Consider the following 14381-nt stretch of genomic DNA (forward strand, 5'->3'; position numbering starts at 1 on the left):
GTTGTTAACTGGCTCCGAAGAGCCTTGAATGTCTATAAGCTGGCATAAGTGTTTAAGTAGAGATGTTTCAACTGCAGGGCATTTGCCTGAAGTTAAAATAACTGACATTATCATGGTCCGCTTCTGAAGGGGTCTGAGTTGGGCTAGATGAGCCCAAAAGGGTTGTCTCTTAAAGAAATACTACTGCAAATTGCACTATCATGACAGTTTTTTTCTCTGTACTCGTAGTATCTTAAGAGGCTTCTTAGATTGATGACGCCGGACACATAAGTACGTTTTAGTATTTAATGGTAACTTAGAATAACATTCCCTAATGCACCTGGTGTAAGCTACCTGAGGTTCTCTCAAGCATGGTTATATGGTAGACACAAAACGGCTACCGATAGCAGAACGCAAACCCCCATCTTGAGTCAATACTGCTATCTATTGGTAAACAAATATACCAGGTTACTACATTCCACTCTTTAAAGCTAATAACACAATTCCTTTCTGAGCTAAAGCTGCCAATTTTTTCATAACAAATCACATGCTATTTTTATATTTTTTTCCCGAACATGATCTCCCTTAGGATCTGAAATAGTCTGGCGGACATCTCTCTAATAGAGCGTCTCAGAGGTGGTGTAGCTAGTGCCACCAGCACTTCACCCCTTGATTGTGAAAAAGTCCTTTTGTGGAGACTTCACAGGAGGATGTCGTCTCGGATTGGTGGTCTCAGGAAGTTGAGCCTTGGTCTGTTTGTCCAACTGCAACTCTAGGGAACGTTCCAATGTCCTGTCCTGCTCATTTCAGCATTGATCCATGTCCTCGGATGGAACTGGAATTCGAGCTCGGATCTGATCCACGTGTCTCCTTAGTCTTTGTCCACTTCCGATGATCACAGTATAGGATACTGGTCCTGAGCAATCCTCAGTTGTAGCTGGAATCCATTTAGGACCAAACCCATAGTTTCTTGTGTAGACATCTCCAGGTGAGAAACTTCTAAGTTTGGCTCTGTCATGACTCCATTTTTGATTCCATTACTTTTGTTGTATTTTCACTTTCAGGTCTGGCCTGATGAGATCAAAAGGTTGACCTTAACCTCCTTGGCATCAGCATTTCTGCAGGTGACAACCCAGTTGTAGCTTGAGTGATCCTGTAGCTAAACAAGAATCTTGACTCCTTTGTTTCAATGCTGTCCCCTTGCATCTTCCTCATCCCCTCCTTCAAGGTCTGAAACGCACGTTCTGCTAATCCGTTTGAAGATGGGTGAAAAGGGGCTGACGTTACATGCTGAATTCCATTTAGTTTTATGAAACTTGTGAATTCAGTGCTTGTAAAACAAGTAGCATTGTCGCTAACCAACATGAGGCAATACCATGACACTGAAGCTTTGTCTCAACTTCTCAACCGTAGCCTGCGATGTCGACGTGTTTATGGGGTAGACATCCATCCACTTTCATTCTTATTCAATCAGCACATGGAACATTTTCCCTAGGAAGGGTCCAGCGTAGTCGTGCCCATGGTTTTTCCAGCCATTTCCATGGATGTAATGGCACGGTGGAGGGGGGTGACTTCCTGTTACTCTGACAATCTGCACACAGGCTAACCTCATTTTCCAGATCCTGGACCATCTTTGGCCACCAGACGTAGGACCTCGCTAGGCCTTTTATTCTCAACATACCTGAATGCGACTGTAGGCATGATCTGAGGCTATGTCACTGTAGGCCATCCTTTCAGGATAAATTCATGCACTTGTGATAACGTCACATCCTTTGAAGTCCATTTCCTGATTTGTGCTGTGTTCACGGTTGGATCTCCCAACACGTCGATCATTTTCTCCTTCCTGATCGATGCTTTCTGGAATTGGCAGCTGTCACAGTATCCACAGAAGATGGCGCCCCTCCTCGGTCGGGCGGCGCTCGTCGTCGCCGGTCTACTAGCTGCCACCGATCTATGTTTCTGTGTTCTTTGTTTTTTGTCTAGGTCCGCACCTGTTTCTTGTCTGTCATTAGTGGGGGGGGGGGGGTGTATTTAGTTTGGTCCTTTGGGTTCGTTTTTTGTGCGGGATTAATTGTATGTCAGCAGGCAGTGTTTGTGTACGCTGTTGTGTGTTCCCAGTAGCGGAACACGTATTATTATTATTATTATTATTATTATTATTATTATTATTATTGCCGGGCTGCACCCCGTGCGTATTTTTCATTCGTGGATTACCTGTTTTTCCCTTTTTGGTATTGTGCGCACCCTGTGCCTTTTTGACCACCGATTGTTCGGTGTAATTAAACTTCGGCACTACTGGACATACGTCTCCTGCGTTTGACTCTGCCCCTTCCTCCTGCCCTTAAGGATCCGTGACAGCAGCCTACTCAGAGCATCAGCATTCCCATGGTATCTACTTGGCTTGTAAATTATCCTGTACTCGTAGGCCCTGAGCCACACAGCCCAATGTTTAACTCTTGGAGAGACCATTTGTGGTACTGGCTTTTGTTCATAGAACAGAGAGAGCAGAGGCTTATGGTCGGTCACAATAGTGAATGTTGTCCCGTATAAGTACTTGTGGGATCTCTGTACTCCGAATATGACAGCCAGTTCTTCCTTGTCCAGCTGGGAGTACTTTTTCTCCGCTGGTAACAATGTTATTGACATGAACCCGATGTTTCTCTGCGCCATTCTCCATCCAGTGTGATAGTGCCACACCCACACCATACGCTGAGGCGTCGCACGATAAGATGAGGTCTCTGTCTGCTGAGTAGTGCACCAGCACTTCTGCTGATTGCAGTAACACCTTTGACTTTGCAAAAGCTTCTCCTGTATTTCTGACCATTTCCAGGCCACATCCTTCCTTAACAGTTGATGCAGAGGAGCTAAGAGGGTAGAGAAGTTCGGGAGGAAGCGATTATAATATTTCAGTAAGCCTAAATAGGCTTTCAGCTCTGTAACGCTTGCTGGAGCTTCCACGACAGCCCTCACTTTAGCTTTGACTGTGTGTAACCCCTTGGCGTCCACCTTGTGACCCAGGTACGGCACTTCATCAGCTAACAGTGTACACTTGCTCCTCTTCAGCCGGAGATCAGCCTCCTCCATCCTCCTCAAAACTTCACCCAAGTTTCTGAGATGCTCCTCCTACGTGACAAGAAAGTTGAGGTAAACTGCTACCTTGGGTATCTCCTGCAGAACTCCCTCTATGGTTCTTTGGAAGATAGCTGGTGCGGAAGACACCCCGAAAAGGTAAGTGTTTATAGGTAAACATCCCTCTGTGGGTGTTTATGGTCAGGTACTTCTGTAACGCTTCATCCATTAGCACTTGCAGATATGTGTGACTCGTGTCCAGTTGTGAACTGTTGCCCTCCGGTTAACATTGAAAGCAAATCCTCCACTTTGGGTATAGGTTCCTGCTCCAGTGATGAAACTATTTAGTCCGCTTGTAATCACCGCATAATCTGATTGAACCATCTGGTTTGAATATGGGAACTGGTGCTACCCACTCAGAAATTGACAGGAATAATTACATCCTCTGCTAAGTGTCTGTCAATTTCCACATCGACTTTAGGCTTCATGGCATATGGAACTGATCTTGGCCTATAGAATCTGGGAGTAGCATCTGCAGCAACATGAATGGTAGCTTGGACACCTTTTAATATTCATAGCTCTTCTTTGAAAACACACTCATGCTTTGAAAGCACCTGAAGCAGTGTCAATGTCTCTGTGGTGACATGTTTGATTTCGTCCCAGTTCAATTGTATTTCCTCCAACCACTCTAGTTAGCTGGAGCCAGTACCTTCCACTACTAAAGAGACAGACATTTCTTTTGTCCATGATATTCCACTTGAACATCAGCAACTCCAATCACAGTGATCTTCTCCCCTGTGTACGTTTTGAGTCTAACTTCTTATGGGCAGGTGGGACAGTAGCGTCCCACCTGGCCAACATCCGGTGAAATTGCAGAGCGCGGAATTCAAACTACAGAATTATAAATTAACTTTCATAAAATCACAAGTGTAATACATCAAAATAAAGCTTAACTTCCTGTTAATCCAGCCGCTGTGTCAGATTTAAAAAAGGCTTTACGGCGAAAGTACACCATGCGATTATCTGAGGACAGCGCCCCGCATACAAACACATGAAAAACATATTTCAACCAGGCAGGTGCGACACGAAAGTCAGAAATAGCTAAATAAAAAATACCTTACCTTTGATGATCTTCTTCTGTTGGCACTCCAAATGGTCCTTTTTGTTCGATATTGTCCTTTATATCCATAAAAACTTAGCTGGCGCGCTTCAGTCAATAATCCACCCAGTTTCCCTCCATCAAAATGCATACAAAATGAATCCCAAACGTTACTAATAAACTTTTCCAAACAAGTCACAACATTTATAATCAAACCTTAGGTATCCTAATACGCAAATAAACAATACAATTTAATACAGAGAATCGTTATTGTCTTTACCGGAGAAAAATACCAAAAAACGTGCTCTCTTCCACGCGCTTGGAAACACTAAAGCCAAAATGAAAGCCACCTAGAAAAACTACAATTTCTGCCTCATTTTTCCAAAAACCAGCCTGAAACTCTTTCTAAAGACTTACATCTAGTGGAAGCCCTAGGAACTGCAATCTGGGAGGACTTGGCCTTATAATAAAAGTGATAGCCATTGAAAATAGTTGTAGGCTGAATTTGTTTTTTTTGGGGGGGGGTGGTTTGTCCTCGGGGTTTCGCCTGCCATATCAGTTATGTTATACTCACAGATGACATTTTAACAGTTTTAGAAACTTTAGAGTGTTTTCTATCCAAACCATATGCATATCCTAGCTTCTGGGCCTGAGTAACAGGCAGTTTACTTTGGCACACTTTTAATCCGGACGTCTAAATACTGCCCCCTACCAAAGAGAGGTTAACGGGGTCTCTCGGTTTAGGCACTTCCACTTTTTTACACTTCTCATTGAATTGGGACCTGTTCAGTGTGACGCTACATCCTGTGTCTATTTCAAACGGTACCTTAAATCAATTTATTCCCATTTCCACATTGAAAGGCTTCACCTTTTTCATATTTGCCCCCTGTACACTGTACATTGAGAGCGCTTGATCTGCGTCTACGTACTCACTTTCACTTTATCAATTGATTTGAGCGGTAGCTAGAGTGTCGAGAGGTATTCCGTTCTGTCCGTTCTCTTTTCTGTAGCCCGTGGCTTTTTCTTATTGCTGCACGCCCTCGCAATGTGTCCTATTATCCCACAGGCATAACACTTTTCATGTTTGAATTTACAGTCAAACGCTGCCTTTGCAACGATAAGTCTATTTATTGGCTGCTGCCCCGCGGCTTTCCCCACTTTGAAATTCAGCGCGCTCAGAGCTACTCTCCTTTGCTGTATGGCACGCAGTTGCGCCCCATGCCTGCAAATCCAGTACATTTCTATTCGTGGACTCCGTGGCCTGGGCCAGTTTGAGTGTATTCTCAAATGTGAGATTAGGCTCTGATAACATGCGTATTTATATCCTGTCATCATTAATCCCACACACCAGCCGATCGCGTAGCATTTGCGATAATGTATTCCCATAGTTACAGTCCAGTGCTAGTTCAACTCAGCCACATATTCCCCCACTAATTCGGTATGTTCTCTCATGCGTGAATCAAACTTGAATCGTTGCACTATTTCACTGGGTTTGAAGTGATATTTTAATAGATCGACAAATGACTTTTCTCCTGGCATATCTGGGCTCAACAGCTTTCTCATTAAGATGTATGTCTGTGCACCGACAACATTTATGAGTATGGATTTATGTTTAGCGGAATCAGTTATTTTAGTACCAGCAACGAAATGTTCCATTATTTCACAGTATTCCTCCCATTCCTGATTTGTAGGATTAAATGGTGGTAGCGAGCCTATTGTTGCCAAAGCCATCTTTTCCGATTCACTCTCCCCGCAGTCAATAATTTGTCCTACCCGTATCCAGGCAATCAATTCTTCAGAATCTTCCACCGCTCACTTGAGTCTCACATCCAGCGTCGCACGCCAAACACTCCATTGAATTTGTGGCAGACAAATCCAAAGCAGTCATCCTCGTCGCCAAATATGTAGTATCTTAAAGATTGATGACACATAAGTACGTTTAGTATTTAATGGTAACTTAGAATAAATAACATCCCCTAACACGGAACCCAAACCGGCCGCGCATGTGCTCCATCGTGCATAAATGTATTTTGTCCCCCCACACTAAACGCGATCACGAAACGCAGGTTAAAATATCAAAACAAACTCTGAACCAATTATATTAATTTGGGGACAGGTCGAAAAGCATTAAACATTTATGGCAATTTAACTGGCTAGCTTGCACTTGCTAGCTAATTTGTCCTTTTTAGATAGCTTGCTGTTGCTAGCTAATTTGTCCTGGGATATAAACATTTAGTTGTTATTTTACCTGAAATGTACAAGGACCTCTACTCCGCCAATTAATCCACACATGAAACGGCCAACCGAATCGTTTCTAGTCATCTCTCCTCCTTCCAGGCCTTTTCTTTTCTTTTATTTTCTTGACTTTATATTGCGATTGGCAACTTTCATAAATTAGGTGCATTACCGCCACTGACCTCGTTTGTCTTTCATACCCACCCACATGGGTATAACCAATGAGGAGATGGCACGTGGGTACCTGCTTCTATAAACCAATGAGGAGATGGGAGAGGCAGTACTTGCAGGTGTGCGCTAGAAGTGTGGGGGCAATAATTGAATAACATGTTTGTTTAAATGTATTTTGCGATGCGAGCGGTGTAGTCAGCCTGTAAAGCACCTAGCGTAAACTACCTGAGGCTTTCTCAAGCATGGTTATATATGGCAGACATTGAAAACGGCTACGGATAGCGGAAAGCAAACCCCCGTCTTGAGTCAATACTGCCATCTATTGGTAAACATAAATATACCAGGTTACTACAGTACTGAAAGGGCTTTATCTTGACAACTTGACTATTGACATACACACTCGAGGATTGCATTAACAGGGACTCACTAAAAGATTACAATAATGAGTGTAGTATTATTTTAAGCACCTCACCTCACTTTTAACACAAATACCCAATAACATACCGGTAACTGCAAAAATAAGGAAACACCAACATAAAGTCTCTTAATAGGGCTTTGGGCCGCCACGAGTTGCCAAACACCTTCAATGCACTTTGGCATAGATTCTACAAGTGTCTGGAATTCTATTGGAGGGATGCGACACTATTCTTCCATGAGAAATTCCATAATTTGATGGTGGGGGAAAACGCTGTCTCAGGCACCACTCCAGAATCTCCCATAAGTGTTTTATTGGTTTGAGATATATACAGTGCCTTCAGAAAGTATTCACACACCTTGACTTTTTGCACACTTTGTTGTTTTACATCCTGAATTTGAAATGGATTCAATTTAGATGTTTTTGTCACTGGCCTGCACTCACTACCCCATAATGTCAAAGTGAAATTATGTTTTTTGAACTTTTTACAAATTAATTAAAAGCTGAAATGTCTTGAGTCAATAAGTATTCAACTCCTTTGTAAAGGCAAGCCTAAATAAGTTCAGGAGTAAACATTTACTTAGCAAGTCACATAATAAGTTGCATGGACTCACTAAGTGTGCAATAATAGTGTTTAACATGATTTTGGAATGACTGCCTCATCTCTGTAGCCCACATATACAATTATCTGTAAGGTCCCTCAGTTGAGCAGTGAATTTCAACCACAAAGACCAGGGCCTCTCAATGCCTCTCAAAGAAGGGGACCTATTGGTAGATGGGTAAAAAATAAAGCAGACAATGAATATTCCTTTGAGCATGGTGAAGTTATTAATTATACATTAGATGGTGTATCAATACACCCAGTCTACAAAAATACACACGTCCTTCCTAACCGCTCTGGGATTTCACAATGACGCCAATGGTTATTTTAAAACAGTTATAGAGATTAATGGTTGTGATATGAGAGCTGAGGATGGATCAACAACATTGTAGTTACCCCACAATACTAACCTAAATGACAGAGTGAAAAGAAGGAAGCCTGTACAGAATAAAAAAATATTCCAAAATATGCATCCTGTTTGCAACAAGGCACTTAAGTAGTACTGCTAAAAATGTGGCAAAGAAATGAACTTTTTGTCCTTAATACAGAGCGGTTATCTTTGGTGCAAATCCAGCACAACACATCACTGTGTACCACTCTTTATATTTTCAAGCATGGTGGTGGCTGCATCATGTTATGGGTATCCTTGTCATTGTTTGCCATGTTCTACCAACTGAACCCATTCCAAAGATTAACACAGTTCAGAGATAAGATAGTTGTAGTTCCTCAATGTTTTTTGTTGAGTTACATGAACTTGAAATAGTCTATCCAACTCTCATTCCATCGCTTACGGCCATACCAGCCTGAATAAGGACTGGGGAGTTTTTTATTATAAAAATAAATGGAATGGAGCTAAACACAGGCAAAATCCTAAAGGAAAACCACATTCCACCAAACACTGGGATATGAATTCACCTTTCAGCAGGACAATAACCTAAAACACAAGGCCAAATCTACATTAGAGTTGCTTACCAAGAAGACAGTGAATGTTCCTGAGTGACCAAGTTACAGTTTTGACTTAAATCTAATTGAAAATCTATGGCAAGACCCAAAAATGGTTGTCTAGCACAGGAGGCTGCTGAGTGGAGAACTGCTCATAATAATGGCCGGAATGGAATAAATGGAATGGCATTAAATACCTGAAACCATTAACACGAGCCCATTCGCCCCAATTAAAGTGCCACCAACCTTCTGTGTTGTGTATCAATGATCAACAACCAATTTGACAGAGCTTGAAGAATTTTTTTGAATGAATAAATTGCACAATCCATGGTGTGGAAGGCTCTTAGAGACTTACCCAGAAAGACTCATAGCTGTAATCACTGCCAAAGATGCTTCTACAAAGTATTGACTCTGGGGTTTGAATTCTTATCAAAATTAGAGATTTCTGTATATAATTTTGAATACATTTTCAAAGATTTCTAAAAACAGGTTTTCACTTTGTCATTATAGGGTATTGTGTGTAGTAGATAGGTGAGAAATATATACTGTATTTAATCAATTGTGAATTCAGGCTGTAACACAACAAAATGTGTAATAAGTCAAGGGGTATGAATACTTTTTGAAGGCACTGATTGAGATGTATCTATATACAGTCCCAGTCACAAGTTTGGACACACCTACTCATTCAAGGGTTTTTCTTGAATTTGACTATTTTCTACATTGTACAGTAGAATAATAGTGAAGACATCAAACTATGAAATAACACATATGGAATCATTTAGTAACCAAAAAAGTGTTAAACAAATCAAAATATATTTTAGATTCTTCAAAATAGCCACCATTTGCCTTGATTACAGCTTTGTACACTCATGGCATTCTCTCAACCAGCTTCATGAGGTAGTCACCTGGAATGCTTTTCTAACAGTCTTGAAGAAGTTCCCAAATATGCTGAGCACTTGTTGGCTGCTTTTCCTTTACTCTGCGGTCCAACTCATCCCAAACCATCTCAATTGGGTTAAGGTCAGGTGATTGTGGAGGCCAGGTCATCTGATGCGGCACACCATCACTCTCCTTCTTGGTCAAATAGCCCTTACACAGCCTGTAGGTGTGTTGGGTCATTGTCCTGTTGAAAACAAATGATAGTCCCACTAAGCGCAAATGATGGTTAAGTGTGCCTTGAATTCTAAATAAATCACCGACCAGTGTCACCAGCAAAGCAACCCCACACATCACACCTCCACCTTGCTTCACGGTGGGAACCACACATGCGGAGATCATCCGTTCACCTACTCTGTGTCTCATAAAGATACAGTGGTGGGAAACAAACGTTTTACATTTGGACTCATCAGACCAAAGGACAGATTGCCACTGGTCTAATGGCCACTGCGTGTGTTTCTTGGCCCAAGCAAGTCTCTTCTTCTTTGCAGCAATTCGACCATTAAGGCCTGATTCACGTGGTCTCTGAACAGTTGATGTTGAGAAGTGTCTGTTACTTGAACTCTGTGACGCATTTATTTGGGCTGCAATCTGATGCTGGTAACTCTAATGAACTCTGGGTCTTCCATTCCTGTGGCGGTCCTCTTGAGAGCCAGTTTCATCAGAGCGCTTGATGGTTTTTGCGACTGCACTTGAAGAAACGTTCAAAGTTCTTGACATTTTCCGGATTGACTGACCTTCATGTCTTAAAGTAATGATGGACTGTTGTTTCTCTTTGCTTATTTGAGCTTTTCTTGCTATAATATGGACTTGGTCTTTTATCAAATAGGGCTATCTTCTGTATACCACCCCTACCTCCCAACACAACTGATTGGCTCAAACACATTAGGAAGGAAAGAAATTCCACGAATTAACTTTTAAAGCACATCTTTTCATTGAAAAGCATTCCAGGTGACTACCGCATGAAGCTGGTTGAGAGAATGCCAAGAGTGTGCAAAGCTGTCATCAAGGCAAAGGGTGGCTATTTGAAGAATCTGAAATATAAAATATATTTTGATTTGTTTAACACTTTTTTGGTTATTACATTACATTAGTTTCTTATTTTTCAGAGTAAATAACTCCGGACACTAGAGAAGCTTTAACCAAGTTGAATCATTCCCCAAAGGTTCTGTACAGCTGAAAATAGATAGCTAAAGATTTCAGACTTCACAGTTTATATGCATTCTACTTAAGACACTCCACTTTCTCTCCAATCCTTAGATATTATGGCTCTACAGGAAGCTAATAAAGAGGGTAACAGGATTCCAAAAATGTATTACTCTCTTAACAGAATCTGTCCTCACCTTCTGACCTCAACCCCTCTCATCTAATACACAGATGTCCATCTGTCTCCTCTGTATCAACACATCGCTCTCCTCTCCTCCATCAAACACATTCCAAAGCCTTCTTCTTTCTTCTGAGAACCATTAACTTCTAACATAACCCAGTCTCTTTCATTTCCTATCATTCATTTAATATCTCAATGTTCAAAGTTTAGCACATCCCAACACATGATTTCACATGTGTTATTTCATAGTTTTGATGTCTTCACTATTATTCTACAATGTAGAAAATAGTACAAATAAAGAATAACCCTGGAATGAGTAGGTGTGTCCAAACTTTTGACTGGTTATGTATGCATGCAGTGCATTCGGAAAGTATTCAGACCCCTTCTTTTTTTCCACATTTTGTTATGTTAGCCTTATTCTAAAATGGATTAAATAATTTTCTTTATTCATCAATCTACACACCATACCCCATAATGACAAAGCAAAAACAGGTTTTTTGAAATTCTTGCAAATGTATGGAACATAAAAAACAGATACCTTATTTACATAAGTATTCATACCCTTTGCTATGAGACTTGAAATTGAGCTCAGGTGCATCCTGTTTCCATTGATCATCCTTGAGATGTTTCTAAAACTTGAGTGGAGTCCACCTGTGGTAAATTCAAATGGTTGGACATGATTTGGAAAGACACACACCTGTCTATATAAGGTCCCAGTTGACGGTGCATGTCAGAGCAAAAACCAAGCCATGAGGTTGAAGGAATTGTCCATAGAGGTCCGAGACAGGATTGTGTCGAGGCACAGATCTGGGGAAGGGTACCAAAAAATTGCAATTGGGGGAGAGGGGCCTTGGTCAGGGAGGTGACCAAGAATCCTATGGTCACTCTGACAGAGCTCCAGTTTCTCTGTGGATATGGGATAACCTTCCTGAAGGACAACCATCTCTGCAGCACTCCACCAATCAGATCTTTATGGTAGAGTGGCCAGACGCAAGCCACTCCTCAGTAAAAGGCACATGACAGCCCGCTTGGAGTTTGCCAAAAGGCGCCTGAAGGACTCTCAGACCATGAGATTCAAGATTCTCTGATCTGATGAAACCAAGATTGAGCTCTTTGGCCTGAATGCCAAGCACCACGTCTGGAGAAAACCTTTCACCATCCCTATCGTGAAGAATGGTGGTTGCTGCATCATGCTCTGGGGATTTATGGTTTATGGCCCCAAGTGGCACTTTATACACTGCTCAAAAAAATAAAGGCAACACTTAAACAACACATCCTAGATCTGAATGAAATAAATAATCTTATTAAATACTTTTTTCTTTACATAGTTGAATGTGCTGACAACAAAATCACACAAAAATAATAAATGGAAATCCAATTTATCAACCCATGGAGGTCTGGATTTGGAGTCACACTCAAAATTAAAGTGGAAAACCACACTACAGGCTGATCCAACTTTGATGTAATGTCCTTAAAACAAGTCAAAATGAGGCTCAGTAGTGTGTGTGGCCTCCACGTGCCTGTATGACCTCCCTACAACGCCTGGGCATGCTCCTGATGAGGTGGCGGATGGTCTCCTGAGGGATCTCCTCCCAGACCTGGACTAAAGCATCCGCCAACTCCTGGACAGTCTGTGGTGCAATGTGGCGTTGGTGGATGGAGCGAGACATGATGTCCCAGATGTGCTCAATTGGATTCAGGTCTGGGGAACGGGCGGGCCAGTCCATAGCATCAATGCCTTCCTCTTGCAGGAACTGCTGACACACTCCAGCCACATGAGGTCCAGCATTGTCTTGCATTAGGAGGAACCCAGGGCCAACCGCACCAGCATATGGTCTCACAAGGGGTCTGAGGATCTCATCTCGGTACCTAATGGCAGTCAGGCTACATCTGGCGAGCACATGGAGGGCTGTGCGGCCCCCCAAAGAAATGCCACCCCACACCATGACTGACCCATCGCCAAACCGGTCATGCTGGAGGATGTTGCAGGCAGCAGAACGTTCTCCACGGCGTCTCCAGACTCTGTCACGTCTGTCACATGTGCTCAGTGTGAACCTGCTTTCATCTGTGAAGAGCACAAGGCGCCAGTGGCGAATTTGCCAATCTTGGTGTTCTCTGGCAAATGCCAAACGTCCTGCACGGTGTTGGGCTGTAAGCACAACCCCCACCTGTGGACGTCGGGCCCTCATACCACCCTTATGGAGTCTGTTTCTGACCGTTTGAGCAGACACATGCACATTTGTGGCCTGCTGGAGGTCATTTTGCAGGGCTCTGGCAGTGCTCCTTCTTGCACAAAGGCAGCGGTAGCGGTCCTGCTGCTGGGTTGTTGCCCTCCTACGGCCTCCTCCTCGTCTCCTGATGTACTGGCCTGTCTCCTGGTAGCGCCTCCATGCTCTGGACACTACGCTGACAGACACAGCAAACCTTCTTGCCACAGCTCGTATTGATGTGCCATCCTGGATGAGCTGCACTACCTGAGCCACTTGTGTGGGTTGTAGACTCCGTCTCATGCTATCACTAGAGTGAAAGCACCGCCAGCATTCAAAAGTGACCAAAACATCAGCCAGGAAGCATAGGAACTGAGAAGTGGTCTGTGGTCCCCACCTGCAGAACCACTCCTTTATTGGGGGTGTCTTGCTTATTGCCTATAATTTCCACTTGTTGTCTATTCCATTTGCACAACAGCATGTGACATTTATTGTCAATCAGTGTTGCTTCCTAAGTGGACAGTTTGATTTCACAGAAGTGTGATTGACTTGGAGTTGTTCCTTTTATTTTTTTGAGCCGTATATTTTGATGAACCATTGAAAGCCAAAGATCCTTTTCATCATAAGGATTTAAATTAAGGGGAAATAATATTGTATATTGATATCAAGATCTGCATAGTAACCAAAATAGCTCTCTCTACCGATAGATGGAAACAGTGAGTGATATAAAGTGTTAAAAATGACAGTTTTCTAGACCTCACGTCCCTTTAACATATAACCACTTACGACACACAGCATTTTCTGATATAACATTCTGCCTAGCAACCAAAATGTCTCTCTTTCTATAGGTGGAGACAGTGGGTGATAAGTACATGACGGTCAGTGGGCTGCCAGAACCATGTACCCACCACGCTCAGTCTATCTGCCACCTGGCCCTGGACATGATGGAGATTGCTGGACAGGTCAAAGTGGATGAAGAGCCAGTACAGGTGAGGATAGGATATGTTTCCTTTTCCCAACATTTTTACCAGAATCAATTGAGAAAGGCAGCAAATGTGAAATGCTGGTGCTGGCTGAACCATTTATTTCATCAGCCTTGTCTAGAAACAACCCCTAGGCCATAGACAAGGGGTGGGCAATAATTTTGGCTCAAGGGCCACAAAATTCAACTGAGGGCCACACAGTTTTTTGGGGACCAATTTGTTTGTTAAAATCAATTTTGGTGGCAGAAAAATTACAGTTATTTCAAAGTATACAGTGCCTTCGGAAAGTATTCAGACTCTTTGACTTTTTCCACATTGATTAGGTTACAGCCTTATTCTAAAATTGATTCAATCGTTTTTTCCCCTCAACAATCTACACACAATACAAAGCAAAAACAGGTTTTTAGACATTTTTGC

General features: G+C 42.4%; 1 protein-coding gene across 2 annotated transcripts in view; it reads left to right on the plus strand.

Annotated features, from left to right (window-relative positions):
- LOC106610009 (guanylate cyclase soluble subunit beta-1) overlaps positions 1 to 14381 on the plus strand; it is a 68661-nt gene that overhangs the window by 28519 nt on the left and 25761 nt on the right. For both annotated transcript variants that reach the window (XM_045722638.1, XM_014209103.2), the window contains exon 11: positions 13830 to 13970. In XM_045722638.1, coding sequence (XP_045578594.1) covers positions 13830 to 13970 — 141 coding nt within the window. The remainder of the gene's footprint in view (positions 1 to 13829; positions 13971 to 14381) is intronic.

Source organism: Salmo salar, chromosome ssa08 (assembly GCF_905237065.1).
Source record: "Salmo salar chromosome ssa08, Ssal_v3.1, whole genome shotgun sequence".
Lineage (NCBI taxonomy): Eukaryota > Metazoa > Chordata > Actinopteri > Salmoniformes > Salmonidae > Salmo > Salmo salar.